The sequence below is a fragment of the Ursus maritimus genome, unplaced genomic scaffold, assembly GCF_017311325.1.
Source record: "Ursus maritimus isolate PB19 unplaced genomic scaffold, ASM1731132v1 scaffold_30, whole genome shotgun sequence".
In the NCBI taxonomy this organism is placed as follows: Eukaryota; Metazoa; Chordata; class Mammalia; order Carnivora; family Ursidae; genus Ursus; species Ursus maritimus.
The window spans coordinates 15,820,912-15,841,532 of NW_024425564.1; the positions used below are offsets into that span (position 1 = coordinate 15,820,912).

The 20,621-nt window shown below is 42.7% G+C and overlaps 2 protein-coding genes across 3 annotated transcripts in view; one reads left to right on the top strand and one right to left on the bottom strand.

Annotated features, from left to right (window-relative positions):
- On the top strand, nucleotides 1–15,168 carry CUNH6orf201 (chromosome unknown C6orf201 homolog; the record flags this gene model as incomplete). The annotated part of the gene is given in 4 exon segments (XM_040644641.1): nucleotides 1–193; nucleotides 9,135–9,333; nucleotides 14,436–14,465; nucleotides 15,099–15,168. Coding segments are annotated over 4 exon segments (492 nt in total), but the record flags the coding sequence as incomplete, so codon positions are not given.
- ECI2 (enoyl-CoA delta isomerase 2) overlaps nucleotides 15,087–20,621 on the bottom strand; it is a 21,029-nt gene continuing 15,494 nt past the window's right edge. For both annotated transcript variants that reach the window (XM_040645015.1, XM_040645016.1), the window contains 3 exons: nucleotides 18,002–18,091; nucleotides 16,230–16,373; nucleotides 15,087–15,340 (listed from right to left, as the gene is read on the bottom strand). In XM_040645015.1, the coding sequence (XP_040500949.1) occupies nucleotides 15,185–15,340; nucleotides 16,230–16,373; nucleotides 18,002–18,091 (390 nt within the window). In that variant the 3' untranslated portion in view covers nucleotides 15,087–15,184. The remainder of the gene's footprint in view (nucleotides 15,341–16,229; nucleotides 16,374–18,001; nucleotides 18,092–20,621) is intronic.

Consider the following 20,621-nt stretch of genomic DNA (forward strand, 5'->3'; position numbering starts at 1 on the left):
ATGGGGACAGCCAAGAACAAACACTGCATGCTGAAACTTCCTCTCCTAGACAAACCCAAGACACCGAAAAACTACGCACAGCCTGAGGTCCTGCGTCACACCTTTGAGACTCTGTCCAGCCTTCACAGACTGCTGCCAAACCATCTGATGGAGACACTTCATTCCTACAAGAGGGAAGAGGACAAACAAAATTGTATGTGGGCAGAGGGTGGTGTGAACTCTTTTAACAAGCACACACTTTATATTGGTGCAAACTGCTTCTTTTAGCCACAAGTAAGAACTGGACTTTTTTTTTCGAGAGAGAGAGAGAGCAGGGGAAGAGGCAGAGGAAGAGAGAGAATCCCAAGCACACACACCCCCCCCCCACTGAGCATGGAGCCCTACAGGGGGATTGATCTCATGACCTTGAGATCATGATCTGAACCGAAATCAAGAGTTGGTTGTTCAACCGATTGAGCCACCCAGGTGCCCCAAGAACTGACTCTCTACATGGAGGGTGTGGCCCTTCCTTGAGACCCATGGCCCCGCGCCTACTGATGATGCTGTAGGGGCCCCGGGCTCTCAGAGCATGCCCAGTGATGGACTCCACCATCACTCTTTCACATTCCTTTTCTTTCACTGGTCTTTTATGAATGGAGATAAGGAGATAGGTCTGTCACTCTTCTTTTAGCAAAAGCTGACCTGTGGAATGATGGAAAGTGGACTAAGTGGGAAATGACCACTAAATTTACAGGAGTAGATGTGATTTTGAGATGAGTGAGAGAATTTCCAAGTTGAAGGTCAGGTTTCAAGTTTATTCCTTTGCTCTATTTGCTGCTGCTGCTTCTTCCATTTGTACCACCCTAGAGAGAAGCCGGATATTCCCCCCGAGTATTACAAATGACCTTCCCTGTCTGGAGTTTGGAGTGGCCCACCACTTCTGAAATTCTGTCAGGACAGTTGATAACTGGACTGATTTGCAAAATTGGGTGGAGCCTGCCTCCTGATTTATTCATGCTTCAATGAAGGACAAAGGTAGCTGGTAACCCCTTGTGCCCATGAACTTAGAAAGCAAAGTAGCAGTTGCCACAGTGATTAATACACAAGTCATGGGTAGGAAGGTTTGATGAGAAATTTGTCCATTTGTATTCTGGTTGGTCCCTAGTCCTTGAATGCACAGTATTATGAATTGACCCCAATATCCAGATTACACTAACAATTACATAAAAATAGTCAGGGAAACTATGAAGAATCTTCTACAAGTGATACATGTCATAGACAGGCAATTCACAAGATGAAAAGCAAACTATCAATAAGCACGAAAGATGTTCAAACACTCTGGTAATCAAGGAAGTAGAAGATAAATCAAGGTAATATTTTTTTAGGCCAACATACTGGTCAAATCTTGAAAGATCAATAAAGATGAACATGTGGGGAAATTAATACCCTCACAATCATTATTAGCGTGCTTATTGATTCAGGCTTTTTCAAAGATAATTTGAAAGTCTTTGTCAAAATTTAAAATGTATGTTACTGGCCTATTAAATGAGTTGATCCTGGCAAAGAGTAAGTAGAAACTAATTTTCTTTTTTCTCACAACTTCCCCCTTTGGCCCATTCTGTTGCTCTTTGCTCATCATCTTTGGGTGAAATTACAAGCAAATCTTGTAGCTTTCCTGGTCATATTCATTCAGATAACAAAAAATCCACTCTAATGTCCAAATTCCAAACCCTCATCCAGAGTAAAAACCTCTTTGCTCCCCACCGCTCAGGCCTGATGTAGACTCAGAGACTGGGAGTCGGCCTGTGATTTGGTGGTTTTTTTTTTTTTTAATCGTTCGATCCCTGCTCACTGGCTGCTGTTGGGTCGACAAGGGTGAGGGTAGGAAGAACTGAAAAGATGTCCTTGACTGTGAAATATCAGATTGTGACCTGTCATTCGGGCCTTCTAGGGGTGGCAGCTTTCCAAAGTTGGCCTCTTCTTTCCCGGGGATTTGGTGGGTTCCCTTGCTGGAGATCTCTCATTCACTCAGCCTCTTGCTGACATCTCCCCTCCCCCAACCCGACCCCTACGCCAGCTTCTGTAGGCTATGTTCCCAACGTATTGTAGTGGAAATTGCATCACTGGTTGATGGAAGCCCTCTTGGGAGCTTATTCAAGATGACTCAAAACTAACCCCTTTCCAGGGGGTTTGCAGATAGCATGTAGAAAACTTGACCCCCTGTCCTTCATACCTTCACCCAGCTGGTGAAAATACAACTGGCTTCCAACACGGACCTTTTGTCTCTGTGGCCACAGGCAGCTGTGGTCCTAGCCAATTATATTTTCTGAGGTATTAGGGCTGAACTGTGTCCCCCAAAATGATATGTTGAAGTCTTAACCCCTAGTATTCCAGGATGTGCATTTATTTGGAAATAGGATCTTGAGAGAGGTGCAGGTGTAATTAAGCTGAGGTCAGACGGGAGTGGGGTGGGTTCCTAATGCAATATGACTCTCCTTGTAAGAGGACAGAGACACGGAGGGAGGGGATGGCCATATGACAACAGAGGCAAAGATTGCACTGATGCATCTGTAAGTCGGGATAACACCAGGGATTGCCTGCAAGTAGTGAAACCTCAGAAGAGGCAAGAAAGAATTTTGTTTATTTTATATAGAGAGATTGAGAGTAAGCAAGCCCGTGCAGGGGCAGAGGGGGGAAGGACAGGGACAAGCAGACTCCATTCTGAACAGGGAGCCTGACAAGAGGCTTGATCCCACAACCCTGAGATCATGACCTGAGCTGAAATCAAGAGTGGGGCACTCAACCTACTGAGCCACCCAGGCACCCCTCCCTCTCTGTTTTTATCTTATTTTATTTTTCCTTCCCTTCCTCTATGTTCATCTGTTTTGTTTCTTAAATTCCACATATGAGTGAAATCATATGGTATTTGTCTTCTCTGACTTATTTCTCTTAGCATTATACTCTCTAGTTCTGCCCACATTGTTGCAAATGGCCAGATTTCATTCTTTTTCATATATATATATATATATATAAAAGCTATATGCCATATCTTCTTTATCCATTGTTGATAATGCTGCTGTAAACATTGAGATGCATGTGCCCCTTCGAATCAGCACTTTTGTATCTTTTGGGTAAATACCTAGTAGTGCAATTGCTGGATTATAGTGTAGTTCTATTTTTAACTTTTTGAGGAATCTCCATACTGTTTTCCACAGTGGCTGCACCAGCTTGCATTCCCACCAACAGTGCAAGATGGTTTCCCTTTCTCCACATTCTCGCCAACAGCTGTTGTTTCTTGTGTGTTGATTTTTACCCATTCTGACTGGTGTGAGGTGGTATCCTATTGTGGTTTTTTGTATGATTTTTGTATTTTTGTGTGATTTTGTATTTCCCTGACGCCCAGTGATGTTGAGCCTTTTTTCATGTGTCTGTTGGCCATTTGAACGTCTTCTTTGGAGAAATGTCTGTTCATGTCTTCTGCCCATTTCTTGACTGGATTTTTTGTTTCTTGGGTGTTGATTTTGATAAATTCTTTGTAGATTCTGGTTACTAGCCCTTTATCTGACATGTCATTTGCAAATATCGTCTCCCATTCCGTAGGTTGCCTTTTAGTTTTATTGACTGTTTCCTTCGCTGTGCAAGAGCCTTTTATCTTGCTGAAGTCCCAATAGTTCGTTTTTGCTTTTGTTTCTCTTGCCTCTGGAGACATGTCTAAGCAAGAAGTTGCTGCGGCCAAGGTCAAAGAGGTTGCTGCCTGTTTTTCATCTCTTGTTTTTTGATGGGTTCCCATCTTACATTTAGGTCTTTCATCCATTTTGAGTTTATTTTGGTGTATGGTGTAAGAAAGTGGGCCAGTTTCATTCTGCATGTTGCCATCCAGTTTTCCCAACACCATTTGTTGAAAAGACTGTCTTTTTTCATTGGATATTCTTTCCTGCTTTGTTGAAGAGTAGTTGACCACAGAGTTGTGGGGCCCAGGGAGTTCTCTTGAAGTACCTTCGATTGCCAGGGGAGGAGAAATGCTGCAGTGCACAGCGCTACAACTCGGCCTAAGGAAATCCCTACAAGCCTTAAAGAATGCTTGGTTTTTCCTTGTTTTTTTCTGAAGATTTTATTTATTTATTTGTCAGAGAGAAAGAGAGAATGCATAAGCAGGAGGAGTGGCGCACAGAGGGAGAAGCTGGCTCCTGGTTGAACTGGGAGCCCAGCGTGGGACTTGATCCCAGGACCCTAGGATCACGACCTGAACCAAAGGCAGATGCTTCACCGACTGAGCCACCAGACGTCCCATGTTCAGCTTTCTCTTGTATAGATAGGTATGTTGTACATAGGTGGGTAACTGCCACCTACCAGATTTTTCTCAGACCGTGTGGCCTTAGGACAAAACTGAGAAGCACAGAAAAACTCACATTTTAACATCCCATTACATATGCATGCCTTTCGGCTTAGGAATTCCACGTCTAGTTAGTGTCCTAGGGAAATTCTTGCACCTGTGCCCACAGATGCAGGAAAGAGTGTGTGCGCTGAAGCGTTGTTTATCATGGTGACAAACTGTAAACAGCCTCATGTCATTCAACAGCAGAATAATTAAATAAACAGATACATCCATATTGTGAAATATTATTAAAAAGGAAGTGATGTTAAAATATTTACAAAACGCCCTGTAGAATATTAATAAATAAGCTGCAAAGTAAGAAACACTGATTCCATTTATACCAAAAGAAGACCGTCTACCTGTACGTACAGACATGTACATACATGCAGAGGAAAGAGTTCTGGAAGGAGACACCTCACGTTCAGGCCAGCGGCTGGCTACCGCTGGAGAAAGAGGAGTGAAGACCTTCCCTTGAACTATGTATACTACTTTAAGTTGTCTGATTTTCCTTATTCCAATGGAAATCCTTTCATGTATTTTTGTAATTAAAATACAATTTTACCACTGAAAATGCATTCAGTGCTTATGTGAGTTTGGAGAAGTAGGTTTTGATTTTCTAGTGATATTCCAATTCTATGTGGATTTCAGTTTTGTTCCCTTAGCCTCCCAGTGTAGACACTGATAGGTATTGATACACCTTTAGCCAGTGGTGGTGTTCCTGCCAGATAAAACCTGTGCCCTTGGTCACTGAGGTCCCTTTGCCTGAGAGGGGGTGGGCTGCAGGGCTCTTGGCTGTGGTTGGACATCAGCTGGAAGTACATGACAGAACTGAGGGGAACCGCGTTCCGAGGAAGAAATGTTTCCTCAGAGTCCTGTGTCTGAGCCTTGAAGGACCTGCGCCTGAGGCAGAATCCAGTCATTGAGGGGACATTAGCCTCCGAGACCCTGAATTCTTCACTCAAAGGCTGTTTCATTTCCGGAATGCCATTTCCGGGGCTTGCCTTGAAGGTGCATCTGCAAGACATGACCCTACTTCTCACTCTTTCATCCGTCAGATCACGAATTCAGTCACGGATACCAACGGCTCACTGCTGCGTGTCTGAAGCCTTCTGTCTCGTCGAAATTTCACCTGACCTTAAAAATGGGTTTTATTTCTCCTAGCACCACCCCCATCTGCACCTGCAGGGAAGCTTTGCCTGCGTTAGACTATATTTGTTATCCAGAGCCATCAGAAGAAGAAAGAAGAAAGACGAACTGAATATTTATAGTTAGAAACACAGGGGTTTTTTCCCCCCTGAATTTTAAATAGGAAGTGAAATCATACGAGCAACATAAAATGAGGGATGAGACTCCGTTATACTATGTACCTTTGGATCATCCGTGCCGATAACTGTCCCCCAAACACCACAAGCCTCTGCGAGCGACCCTCTTCCTCTTCCCACCCCACATCCCAGCACAGCTGTATAGGCGCTCTCCTGAGATCGCATTAGTATTGGTTTTATGATGTTTAATACATTGTCCAAACCAGTACTTTCAATGACTGGCATCAACCCAAAAACTAGGAAGTGGGAGGAAGTTTAAAGCTTTTGTATGGGGGCGCCTGGGTGGCTCAGCCGTTAAGCATCTGCCTTCGGCTCAGGGCGTGATCCCAGGGTCCTGGGATCGAGCCCCACATCGGGCTCCTCCACTGGGAAGCCTGCTTCTCCCTCACCCACTCCCCCTGCTTGTGTTCCCTCTCTCGCTGGCTGTCTCTCTCTCTGTGTCAAATAAATAAAATCTTCAAAAAAATAAATAAATAAAGCTTTTGTATATTGTTTTTAATGCTTAAGAAGATGCCTCTCTCAGTTAATTCACTGCTTCCCCCCTGCACTAGATACTTCGGGAGCTTGCTTCATTGGATGCATGGAGAGACAAAGCAGGTAGGAGGAGTGGTTTCCACAGAGTGAGTGGGCTCAGGGAGGAGACCAGTGACGCAAGTCTCGAAGCAGTGTGTGTGTGTGTGTGTGTGTGTGTGTGCGCTGTTCACGTGCAGGCCGGCCACTGATGGCCACCAAATCCGTGACTTCTGTGTGCAGGTTAGAGAAGACAATTATGAGGTGTGAAAGCCACACATCATTTTAGAGCCTGAAGTTCTGAGTTACCTATTTTTATTGCCCCTGGTAAACACACACACACACACACACACGCACGCGCACACACACACGCGCGCGCGCACACACACGCACATACACACGCACACGCGCGCGCGCGCACACACACACACACACACACGCTGGCTAGTGTACTTGGCTCAGGTACTTGTGTACCTGACCTGTGATTTGTCTTGTGATTGCTAAGTCATGTGCCCATTTTTCCGTCCATCTATCCACCCAGGTAACATGTGTTGCGTTCCATACATTAAAATAAGAAATACAAAAACCACCCAAGCAGCTCACTGTCCAATATACCTAAAATTTCATCTATAAATTGATAATCCATATTATTACACTTCCAATAATTTCTTTTTAAAAAAGATTTTATTTACACCCCACGTGAAGCTCACACCTACGACCCTGAGATCAAGAGTCACATGCTCTGACTGAGCCACCCAGGCACCTCTCCTTCCAATAATTTCTTGAGGCATCCTTGCACTTTTTGTACTTTCTTTCAAAACCAGGAAACTAGCTTATAATTTCAAAGAAGGCCAGCAGTAAGACCTAGTTAAATATTCAAAGTGAGTTCCGAGTTTTTATCTCATTTTGGTGTGCAGTACTAAATACTGGAGGATATGAGAAGTTGTAGTATTTGCTAAATGCTATTCTCTCTGATTTATTCCTGTTTACTTACATAAAGGATTTGAGGCAATTTACAATACAAAAGTAGGTGTGTACAAGAAAATAAAAAACAATTCATTTGAGGCAAAAAAAAATGTTTTTAGCTGGATGTCATCAAATAGCTGAATTGGGTTAATTAATTCAGTTTAGTATTAAGTTTAGCTTTGAAATTCTGACAACCAAAGCAAACCATATGCTATTTCTATTATTGCAGTGCCTGGGAGAGCTTCTGGGTGCCCCGCTGTGGCGTCCTGAGCGAAGATACCGCTTCTAAGAGCCGTATGTGGAAGCTGTCTGGGCCAGGCCTGACACTACTGGGCAGGAGTCCCAGATTCCAGCCCTGTTTCTGACTCACTTGGAAGGATTTTCAGGCCTCTAAGGATCGATCTATTAATCATTACATCAGTTAGTCAGATTGCCGAGCGATGGCCCCTTGGGCCAATTCTTGGCTCTTGGGGTCTGTGCCAATGACTGTGTGGTTCAGTCTGAGAAACAAGGGAGGCTGGGCGAGTTCTGATCTAAATTCTATGCAGGGTCACCCTGCATCTCTGGGGCTCAGCTCCTCTTCCTGCACCGGGTTGATGAAGGTGTCTCAGTTTCTCATACACCTAGATGGTTGCAGAGCCCGGCACAGAGCAGACCGCACGCTGGCTTTTGATTCTCAAATTGTTACACTATAGTGTAAGACAGTCATGTCATGTCATGTCATGTCACTAAATCCACGATGCAATTCTACTGACTCCCTTTCCTTCCCTCCATCCGTCCCTCTCTTCCTTCCTTTTACTAGCGGGACTGCTTTTTTTTTTTTTAATGTTTTTTTATTATATTATGTTAGTCACCATACAGTACATCCCCGGTTTCCGATGTAAAGTTCGGTGATTCATTAGTTGCGTATAACACCCAGTGCACCATGCAATACGTGCCCTCCTTACTACCCATCACCAGTCTATCCCATTCCCCCACCCCCTTCCCCTCTGAAGCCCTCAGTTTGTTTCTCATAGTCCATAGTCTCTCATGTTTCATTCCCCCTTCTGATTACCCCCCTTTCTTTATCCCTTTCTTCTCCTACCGATCTTCCTAGTTCTTATGTTCCATAGATGAGAGAAATCATATGATAATTGTCTTTCTCTGCTTGACTTATTTCACTTAGCATCATCTCCTCCAGTGCCGTCCATGTTGCAGCAAATGTTGAGAACTCGTTCTTTCTGATAGCTGAGTAATATTCCATTGTATATATGGACCACAACTTCTTAATCCAGTCATCTGTTGAAGGGCATCTCGGCTCCTTCCACAATTTGGCTATTGTGGACAATGCTGCTATGAACATTGGGGTGCATATGGCCCTTCTCTTCACTCCGTCTGTATCTTTGGGGTAAATACCCAGTAGTGCAATGGCTGGGTCATAGGGTAGCTCAATTTTTAACTTTTTAAGGGACCTCCACACTGTTTTCCAGAGTGGCTGTACCAACTTGCATTAGCGGGACTGTTTTGATGAAGGGTGCAGTGTCTTGAACTACATTCTGCCACAAGCTCTTTGTTGCATGGAGATGAGCCATTTGGTTAGGGGCCAGACGGGGTCCACGTGAAGCAGTGCATGTGATGTAAATGCAGAGTGTGGCTAACATCTCCGGAGATAAAAATAATTGTGCAGTCAATGCCATTAATTTGAGATCAGGCACAAATTACACAGGCTTAAATAGGCTTCAGTATTTGTGGTGGTGCCAGCATTGGTTTGTGTGTTCATTCATTCATTCATTCATTCATTTGCTGTGGGTCTGTTAGATGTCCAGGACCAGGCTAGGGTGTAAGTGTGTTGCTCAGGAATATTTTTGCCGTGGAGGAAGGGCAGAGCTCGATAGCAATTGTGAAGTGGCAAAAACATTCTTTCTACGGGAGTGCTGTGTTAGTCTTGCTATGCGAAGATGGAAAGGCATGCTGAATCGCATTCATGTTTCTTCTATTACCAGGTCAGAATTCTGAATTCTCTGGCTTAGAAAGGATCCTAGCAAGACATCAGTTTCCAGAAGAGATTAATGCAACCCCAAAGCCAAGTAGCATGCCCCTGCGGAAAAGAAAATCCATCAATAATGGAAATCGTGGGTGGAAGACATGCCACTTAGGGAATAAAAACGTGGAGGAACCTCCAATGTCGACCATAGTGGTCAGGTAGGTGTCTAATTTGTGTCTGCCGCCGATGTATTTAGAGATATGCCTTAGCTAAAAAATGACTTGATGTGGCCTTTGGTATACATGGTAAGCCTGAAAACAAGTACGGCTATGTACTAAAGCGCATAAGCTCCATTTTCACACACCCCAGTGTCTGGAGGAGTCCTCACTGAGAGAGAGCTCAGGGAGACAGAAGCAGGTGTGTGGGTCCCCGAGGAGCCATTGCATTGCAGGTTGGTGACCAGAGATCTAGCAGGGCTGGAATGGGATTCTTGAAGAGGGACCAACCACTGAGCTGTGGCGCCAGTTCACCCCCAGCATGACCAGCGGCCTCGGATCCCATAGCAGAAATAGTAGAAACTTGGCTTTATCTGTAGTCTGCCAGATTTTGCATGGACAGAAGTAGGAGCCATTTCAGGGTCTTAAAAAGAGGGGTGGCGTGCTCTGATCCGAAACCTCCCTGGCCTGGAGGGGTGTAAGCAAGTGTAGAAGCAATAGAGGGGTGGTGGGCCTCAGACTGGGTGGTGACAGTGGGGATGTGGAATTGCTTGGATTCTGACACTCAAACTTATAAGCTTTGGGGGCGCCTGGGTGGCTCAGTTTGGTAAGCGTCTGACTCTTGATGTTGGCTGGGGTCATGATCTCGGGGTCATGGGATCGAGCCCCGTGTTGGGCTCCGCGCTGGCTGTGGAGCCTGCTTGGGATTTTCGCTCTCCCTCTCCCTCTGCCCCTTCTCCCTCTCTCACACACACTGTCCCAAAACAAACAAACAAAAAAACCCCAAACAAGTTATAAGCTTTGGTTCCTTGGCAAATTATCTTTGTTGGTCTACTTCCTTCCCGAATTATTCCAGACAGATGATGTTTCCATATTCGCTTCTTTAGTATTGCTACATGTGTTTCCGTACAATACCTAATAAAGGATTTCTACTTAGTAGGTATTCCAAAAATGTAGCCAGCCTGACAGGAGACATATACAATTTGCTATAAAAACACAGTTCTCTCTGCTGTGAAGGTAACAGACACAGGGAGAGACTTCCAGCTCATGAATTTGCCTGTACTGGACGCCCCACTGGGATCATTGTTCTATGGAAATAATTTCCTTGTCTACTTTTGTCCCCCCAGTATCCTCAGTGGCATAACTTGACAATTTGACTTAAAAGTCCGTATTCAAAGAGGGCGAAGATATGTTATAGAAGAATTAGAAGGGTGGTATTTTCTTCTTGGACAATACAAGGCACTAAATTTGCATCCCGATTAAGGATAGAAGTTATTTTAAGTGATGATTCCTCATTACTTGAGTTAAGATTATTTGACCATACTTTGGAGGCCTATAAAAAAAAGAAAAAAAATACACAATCATGGAAAGTTTATACACCTCAATTTCAGGCCACAATGTCTTGACATGAACTAATATATTTTAATTTACATCCTAGTTTGCTTGGTTTCTGAAAAGATAGCTCAATTGTTAGAACATAAGGAACGACATATTTATCCACATTTCCTTCTAAGAACATTCATTCGTTTTCCTTAAAAGCTAGGACTGGTAAACGCGGGCATCTTTTACTTGCTCTTAATGTCAGGGGAAAATAATTCAGTATTTTGTTGGCTATTGGTTTTTGCAGGTTCCTTTGATCAGTTTGAAGAACTTCATGACTGTGGCTGGTTTGCTTAGCTTTTATCATAATGGATGCTGAATTTTGTCACGTGCTTTCTCTGTATCCATCAAGTTGACCGTATTTATCTTTTCTATTAATATGGTATTAATATTGTATTGTTTTTAAAAATATTTTTATCGTGGGAGGATATACATAACACAAAATTCCCTATTTTTCCCACTTTCTAAAAGTGCACGTTCAGCGGCATTTAGGACATGCTTGTTGTATAAACCGTCAACACCATCCGTCTCCAGAACGTTTTCATCTTCCCAGACTAAAGCTCTGTCTCCATTGAACACTAACTCCCCTTTCCCTCATCCCTCCAGCACCTGCCAAACACTATTTCACTTTCTGTCTCTATGGATTTGCCGAATCTAGTCACCTCAAATAAGTAAGACCGCACGGTATTTGTCCTTCTGTGTCTGCTTAGTTCACTGAGCATGTTTTCAAGGCTCATCCATATTGCAGCCTGTGTCAGAACTTCCTTCTAAAGGCTGAGTAACATTCCATTGTCTGTAGAGAGCACATTTTGTTTTATCCAAACAAAAACCCCCCACCATTTACTGAAAAGATCATCCTTTCCCTATTAAATGGTCTTTGCACCCTTGTCAAATCATATGATCATCAAAAACAACATTTGACCATATACGCAAAGGTTTATTCTGAGATCTCTATTCTATTCCATTCTTTATAGGTTTGCCTTATGCCATACCACACATTGTGTGTGTGTGTGTGTGTTATATATTATTAATACATATTGGAGGTCTAATATTTGACATGTAAATGTTTATGGTTGTTGTATCTTCTTGCTGTATTGACCCTTTTACCATTATGTCTTTATCTCTTGTAAGAGTTTTTTTGTCTTCTTTGATATTAGTATAGCCAACCCTGTTCTCCTTTGCTTACTATTTGCAAGGAATATTTTTTTTCATCCTTTCATTTCTAACCCATGCATGTCCTTAAATCTAAAGTAAGACTCTTATAGGCAGTATATAATTGAATACTGACTGGTTTTATTATCCATTCTATCAGCCTACGGTTTTTAGAGAGTTTAATCCATTTACATTTGAAGTAATTTCTAATAGGGAAGTACTTACTTCTGCCATGTTTTCTGTATGTTCTACGTATTTTTTTTTTGTCCCTCATTTCCTCCATTACTCCTTCCCTTTGTGCTTAGTTGATTTCTTGTACCAACACATTTTGATTCTCTTTCTTTTTGTGTATCTTCTATGGGTATTTGTGTGTGTGTGGTTACCATGGGGATTACATATAACATCCTAAAGTTATAACAATCTCTATTATAGATTATTAACTATATATTATATGTAGTTCTAACAATCTATAACAATATATCTTTGTTACCAACTTAACTTCAATTGCTACTCTGTCCCTCCACTTACGTTATTGATTCACAAATTACTTTAAACCCATTAACATAGATATATAATTACATCTTACACATCTGTCTTCTAAATCCTATAGAAAATTAAAAGTGGACTTGAGGGATGCCTGGGTGGCTCAGTTAGTTAAGCATCTGCCTTCAGCTCAGGTCATAATCCCAGGTCCTGAGATCGAGTCCGTCATCGGGCTCCTTGCTCAGCAGGGAGCCTGCTTCTCTCTCTGCCTGACACTCCCCCTGCTTGTGCTCTCTCTCTCCCTCACTCTGACAAATAAATAAAATTTAAAAAAATGTTCTTTAGAAAAAAAAACGGAGTTGCAAACCAAAATTATAAAAATACTATTTTTATATTTGTGCATGTATTTACCTTTATCTTTACTGGAGAACTTTATATTTTCATGTGGCTTTGAGTTACTATCTAGCATCCTTTCATTTCAACTTGGACACCGTTCAGTATGTTTTGTGGGGGTAGATTTCGTGGTAATGAACATCCCCAGTTTTTGTATAGTAATGTCTTAAATTTCTCCCTCATCTTTGAAGGGCAATTTTGCCAGATGTAATCAGTTGACATTTTTTTTTTCTTTCAGCATTTTAAATATGGCATCCTAACTGCCTTCTGGACTGTAAGGTTTCTGGTGAGAAATCTGCTAAAAATCTTATTGGAGATCACTTTCTGTGATGAGTGGCTTTTCTCTTGCTGCTTTCAAGGTTCACTCTTTGTCTCTGACAGGTCTGATTATAATGCGTCTCACTGTAGGTCTCTGTGTTTATCCTACTTAAAGTTCATTGAACTTCTTGGATTTGTATATCCACATCTTTCCTCAAATTTAGTCATTCTTTTTTTCTGGTAATCACCCTGTCCCTTTCATTCCTCCTCTCACCTCACTCTGTCTCTGCCTAGGACTCCCACTGTGTGTCCATTGGTTGGCTTGATGGAGTCTGTCCCCTAAGTCTTTGAGGCTTTATTCACTTTTCTTCATTCTTTCTTCTCTTTGCTCCTAGAACTCGATCACTTCAAATGACTTCTAAGTTTGCGGATTTTTCTTCTCCTTGTTCAAGCCTGCCTTTGAACCCCCTCTAGTGAATTTTTCCATGCAGTTATTATAATTTTCAGCCCCAGGATTTGTTTGGTTTAAAAAAATGACAATGTGCCCTTTGTCAACACTCTTATTTTCTTCACATGCTGTTTTCCTGGTGTCCTTTGGTTCTTTGCCCATCTTTGCCTTTAGCTCTTTGGAGGTATTCAACATTTGTTTTAAAGTCCTTATCTAGTAAATCTGGTGACTTTTTTTTTTTTTTTTGGAATTGTTTCTGGAATTTTTCCTCCTTTGAGTGGGCTATGTTTTTCTGTTTCTTTGCACATCTTCTGACCCTTTGTTGAAAATTGGGCATTTTTGCAAACAAGCCCCTTACACTGATCTGTGAGACCTCTCATGAGCAGGCCTGTGAGTCTTCACATCAGCCCAGGCCTTCTCAGATCTTTTCTGGGCATGCTTCCTGTCTAGGCCTGTATGTTTATCTGTTTCTTTTTTTTTCTTTTCAATTTTCCCTCGGCTGCTTTTAAATGACTTCATTTCCTGAAGAGACTCCAGCTTCTTCTCAGGGCCTTAAGTGCTCTAGGATTCCTGTTTTGGGATCTCCTTCCTAGTATCCGAGGGTCTGTAGTCAGCTTGTACCTTTCATGTGTTTCATTGTGTGCCACTCCCTCTCATGGTTTCTTATCTCACAATCAAACTATGCCAGCGTTTCGCTTCTGAACCGTGAGTCACGCAAGATAGCAACCAGTCCCTCAGGCAGCCCACATACAGGCCAGAAGGTTGCAAACAAGCTCCACTCTGCTCCTTCCATCCCGAGGGAGGGAGCTGGGAATTCGGTGAATTTCTTCCAACCACACCATGCAGTGTAGTGGGGGGTGGGAGTGGTGGGGGCAAGTAAGAACTCCACAGAATTTCCTATAGTTTTCAATGTGATTTTTCTTTATTGGACATTTGCTTGTTTGCTGTAGATGTTTCTTTAGTTTATTTGATGGTTCTGTGGAGAAATGAGGGATTTAGAAGAGCAAAATAGTCCACGCCAGTTTGGTAGCCACTGGAATCACGCCCCCATCCTTGTCAACAGATATGGCACTAATCAAAACAGAAAGTTGCAAGGACAGTTCCGGCAGCTTGCAGGTGAAACAAGAATGAAGACTATGTAATAAATAAGTACATAATAACTGATTCAGACACTTTTATTTCCAGTGAAATAACCCAATTTTCCCTTCATGACATTTTATTAAATTATGGGGAAAAAATGGAACTAAGATTGTTGTTTCTTTTGTGTGTGTGTGTATTTTCTAATACTACTGCTCCATCTGCTCCCTTGCTAGGTGGTTGAAAAAGAACATGCAACCCACCGAAGACCTTCAGTCAGTGATCCAGAGGCTGTCTGTGTTTGGGCCAATTAAGTCAGTCACCCTCTGTGGACGGCAGAGCGCTATCGTGGTGTTCAAAGACATGACGTCAGCTTGTAATGCTGTAAATGCTTTTCAAAGCAGGACCCCAGGCACAATGTTTCAGTGCTCCTGGCAACAGAGATTCATGTCGAAAGACGTAAGACTCCCTATGAACCAAATCCTATGTAAATTCTTAAAGCTTGTGGTACGTAATTTGTCATCAGGGCTCGAGTGAAATATGATAATCATAAATGATATGTTAGCACTGAGAAAAGGCACAGTTTATTTAGTTCCAGTACTGAAAATCAGAAATGACAGCACATCCCTTCCTTTGAAAAGCGTTACTCTGCTGTAACAGGCATCACAGTTTGGCTTTTCGGGATAGGAAGTTCATGATCGCATTCATGCATTCGTCTGACTGCCATCTTTCCTGGAGGATTCTGCTTTCTTCAGCGTTAATAGCATGCAGCTTTTCTTTCTCGTGATTTCTGATCATCTGTTTTGAAATACGCAAGGCCTGAAAACACAAGACCAACAATAAGGTTAAGAGGCATTCTAACAGGGGACGCCTGGGTGGTTCAGTCGTTAAGCATCTGCCTTCGGCCCAGGGTGTGATCCCAGCGTTCTGGGATCGAGCCCCACATCAGGCTTCTCCGCTGGGAGCCTGCTTCTTCCTCTCCCACTCCCCCTGCTTGTGTTCCCTCTCTCGCTGGCTGTCTCTCTCTCTCTCTGTCAAATAAATAAATTAAAAAATCTTAAAAAGAAAAAAAAGAGGCATTCTAACGGGAGTGGGATTATTCTATAGAGCTGATTTTTGTGTCTCCATGGTTCACGGAATCTTGTCACGCCTTCAGATGGACGTGTGACATAGGACAGTGCTTCTCAAACTTTAATGTGCATACAAATCATCTTGGTAGACGTGGGAGAGGACCTGGGATCACAAATTTCTAAAAAGCCCCAGAGACTAAAGCTTCTGGTTCTAAGACCACATTTTGAGCAGAAAGATTATAAAAGCAGTCAGTTATGAATTATCATATATAAAAACCACAGTGCTACATTGTAAGAATGTCCTAAAAGTTAAACGATCTGGCTTCTCACCTGGATTCAGGAATAACAGTGCTTGGCAAATACGGCCCATCCTCTTCCTTAAAGTTATCCCCAGAAAGAACTGTCCCTCTGCCTTTATCCGTATCATAGCAATGAAATGCCTATCTGAGAAGTTTTTAAAAAATCAGTACTGCTGACATTATTATGGTTATTTTTAATCTCAAATTTAGATCTGCTTAAAGCCAACCAAGGTGTATCTTGTTTTTTAAAATGCTTATTCTCTTAAGGCAGATAAATTATTTCCGTGGTTTCTACTAGGAAAAAAACAAACAAAAAAACCCCCAAAAGACAATACTAACATTTCGGGGGAGCTTTGAATATGCCTTCAGCCTGGTCCAAACTTCTTTCTGAAAGGTGCTATCAGGAAAAACTTCCGTAACAAGTCCTCGAGCACAGGCTTCTGCGGCAGTTAACTTCTTCCCAAAAATGAGCATCTCTGCGGCCTGAAACAAAAAGCAAGATTAAGACATTAACTTACTGAAACACAGGTCCGTTCACCTCAGAACTAACTGCTTTCAGGAGATAGAGGGCAGTTTCCTCACGGTCTTTTGAGATTGCCAGTACTTCTTGTTAAGGGAAAAACTGAAGACCTCAATCGGCAATGCTTTTGCAAACCGTGCTGAGAGCATCTCAGGCTCTCTAGAAGGTTTGCAAGTATGTTAGCTTCTGTAAGGGTCTGTGCTGGGAAGGCAAGAGCAGGGAGCCCGGGGCAGAAAGGACCTGACGCAGATGCTGATCCGGTAACCCACACAGCTAGAATCTTCTGTTTTATACAGCATAAACAGTTATTAACGGAAAAAGAACAAAAAAAAAAAAAAAAAAAAAAAAGGAAAATCCAGGTCACNNGAATGCCAACCAAACTTTGGACACCCTAACTTTCAAACTTCCCTTCCTTGGAAACTCTATGCAGTGGTCCATCGAGCTCTGACGGTTTTCTTTCCCTGCACAGGCACAACTAATTAGTTCTACCCGACCAAAGGAAAGCAAGGAAGGACTAATACTCAGTTTCTAACAAAACTGAGGTCCCTAAGCGCATATCTTCTATATTTCCAATGGTGCTTCTGGAAAAATAATACTTCATAGTCAAATGCCCTAAGCCTTACAGTTGGTTCTGCCCAACTTTTCAAAATTAAAATCTGTAATAATGACTCAGGGCATGTGACAGAATACTGAGCTTTAAAAACTACGTATTTGCAATGAAAACCTAGCAGTCCATGAAAACAGGCTCCATTCCAACCCCACCCCCTTCAGACCTCCAGAAATTGGCTAAGCCGCCCCCTATCCCGGCTCTCCGCTGTTCAGTCTCATCACGGTCACACTGGAGTCACGCACACTGAGCCTGGGCACCCAGGCTTCCACAGACACGGGGACAGACCTGGGCAGCCACGGAACCCCTCTGGGAGCCTGAACACGTGTCTACACCTACTGAGGAAGAGGCCGCTGTGACTGGGCGCGGCTCTGGAAGGCGTAACCCCCATGAGGACTCGCCTCTGCGGGCCCCTCGCGTGACTCTCAAAGTCGAGATGTCATCTGACAGCTTCCAGGGGATGCCGTCATATACGCAGAAATCAAGCGAGGCCCTGAGTTGGCACAGCCCTGGTCCTCCAAGGACTCACGTGACACAGCAGCGGAGGACACCCAGCTGCAAGAGCAGAGCCTAGTCGGGCGAGTCGTGGAGAGTTTCTAATTTTCCCTCATACCAGACATTTCCCATAGCCTAGCTCTTCTATCTTTGAAACTTTCAGAGTTGAGGAGGAAATAACTCACTTTTCTTCTGTCTATATTATCAAGGAAAAGAAGAGAGTATAGAGTTACTTTTCGAACAGAGGTTACTTTTTTTTTTTAAGATTTATTTCTTTATTTGAGAGAAAGAGTGCAAGTGGGGGGAGGGGCAGAGGGAGAGAGAGAGAATCCTCAGGCAGACTCCCCACTGAGCACGGAGCCTGACACAGGACTCGATCCCAGAACCCTGAGATCATGACCTACGCCGAAATCAAGAGTCTGATGCTTAACCGACTGCACCCCCAGAGGCTACTTACTACACCATATTTGCAAGGTTTCCAAGAGTTACCTTGGCTGGGCCCATTAAACTCGGAAAAGTGTAAGAGGAACACGCTTCTGGAGTTTGGCCAAGGTGACTAAAAGGAGTGTGAAATGTTGCCTATTTGGAGAAAAAAGAAAAGAAAAATGATTACTTTTTGTATGTGATTTTTAAAAATCACTATTTGTATATATCTTCACAATACTTAATTGACAAAGCTTTTTAAAAATTAGGATTGCTGTGGTACTGTACACACACCAAGTTCACTCTTAGATGCGCGGCTTGGTTAGTTTTAACGAAGGTAACAGTTACGTAGGCACCGCCATGTGAAGATGGAGAATATCTCCATCACCCCAAAGGGCTCCTTGTGCCCTCTGCAGTCAGTCCATTCCTGTCACCCCCAAACCACCACCGATCTGTTTTCTGTCCCTTGTTTCGCCTTCTCTACAGTGTAATATAAATGGAATCACACATTCTGTAGCCTTTGGTCCTTAGCGTAAGACTTTGAGAGTCACCATGCTGTTGTATTGGTAGCTTGTTCCTTGTTGTTCCTGAGTAGACTCCCACTGTACAGACGTCACAGTTCCTGTGCGCATTCACCAGCGGAAGCCACCGGTGTCATGTCCAGCATTTTGGCTACGATGAGGAAGACCGTTCATGACAATTTGCACACCGGTCTCTGCATGAACGTGTTTTCAGTTCTCTGGGGTAAACAGGGGTGGAATTGCTAGGTTGTGGGGTAAACTGCAGTTTAAGACCAAAAGAATTTCCAAAGTGGTGTATCATGTACCACTCCCCCCAGCAGGGACGAGGCCAGTTGCTCCACGCACTTGCTAAACCTTCCTACCGTCTGTCGTTCTAACTTGAACCATCCTGGTAGGTGTGTAATAGTGTCTTGTGGTTTTAACTTACATTCCTGTAACAACTAATGATGTTGAGCATCTTTATTTATGCTCATTAGCTCTTTTCATATCTTCTTTGGTGAAGTAACCGTTACAATACTTTGCCCCTATTTTTAAGTTAGATTGGTTGTCTTTTTATTATCGACTTGCCGTTCTTTACATATTCTGATTGCAAGTAATTTTCTTAATAGGGTCTTTCTCCTGTGTTTTAAGGAGCCATTTATACTTGATTTTCTGTGGGCTATGCATTCCTCTCCATTGCCCATGCTTACATCAAGTCATTGATCTATCGCTTTATCAATGTATTTTAAAAACTTATTAGAGAGATTAGCTTTTATTATATCAATTGGAAAATTGCTTCCTCAGTCTGTCATCCGTCTTGATTTTACCCCAGAGAGGTTTTTAAATTGCCTTTAAATACTAGAATCCACTTCAATATTGGTTATTTAGACTCTAGAGCCATCTTTAGTTTTAGTTTTGTTTTTAAGTAGATTCCATGCCCAGCATGGATCCCAGTGTGGGGCTTGAACTCATAACCCTGAGATCAAGACTTGAACTGAGATCAAGAGTTGGATGCTTAACTGACTGAGCCACCCGGGTGCCCCTTGTTTTCTTATTTTTTAAAGATTTATTCACCTATTTTAGGTGGGGGGAGGGGGGAGGGACAGAGGCAGAGGGAGAGAGAATCTTAAGCAGACTCCCTGCTGAGCACGGAGCCCGGGATGGGGCTCGATCTCACGATCCCAAGATCATAGCCTAAGCTGAAACCAAAAGTCGGAAGCTCAGCTTACTGTGCCACCTAGGTGCCCCCCCTTTTTTTGATTTAAGAAATATTTCTGTGCATTTCTTGATGAATGAGAAGTCCTTATGAAAGGAAATTAATTTATAATTGACAATATGTACACAGAACATTTAGACTTCACTTCCCATAATCAGATTGGTGCTATTTCTTAATGAATAGTGTGAGAAGACATAAATACATAATATACACAGCATATATGTGAAAAGAAAAATATAAAATAAAAAGTTACTAATGTCACCTATCATCCCCTCCCCCCAAAAGCAAGCTTATTCCAGAAGATGTACTGAGAAGTCACAGCCTAAGGAGTATAAGCAGGAAAGTGAAAGAAAACGCCGACGGTAGCTAAGGGGCCACAAACAGGTACATGCTGAACTGACAGTAAGTGGCATTTAACTTATTTTCAGAAATAGAGGAGTAAATGTGACTAAGGGTCAGGCTCTGGCGTCTGACTGCTTGGTGATTCTAGAAGCTTCTTCACCTCTTTGTGCCACAGTGGACTCCTCTGTAAAATGGAGACCAAAGTACGAATCTCACAGGGCTGGCGTGTGCACTGAGTATGTCTCCTGTGCAGCGACAGAGTGCCTAGGACGTGGTGAGTACTCAAATATTATGTTTATGATTTCTACCCTTTTATTAACTCATAGGGGAAATGTATAATTTGCTGACAAAGAAGCTAATGGGCATTGTTAACTCTTGCCCATAATAAAAAATAATTTGGTTGAATGAGTGTTAAACCCACATTTAATATGGTATTTGTTTATGAAGCCAATAATGATAAATCTCATAAAATGCATTCCTCTTCACAGGTTCTTTCTTGTGTCTTTCTCTGATTTTAGACTGAACCTTGGTTTAATTCAGTTGGGTGAACTCTTAGCAGTGGTCATTATTTGTCAAATATTTTACTCTGGGCCAAATGTTTTAGCATTTAAATCATCTACGTTATGTT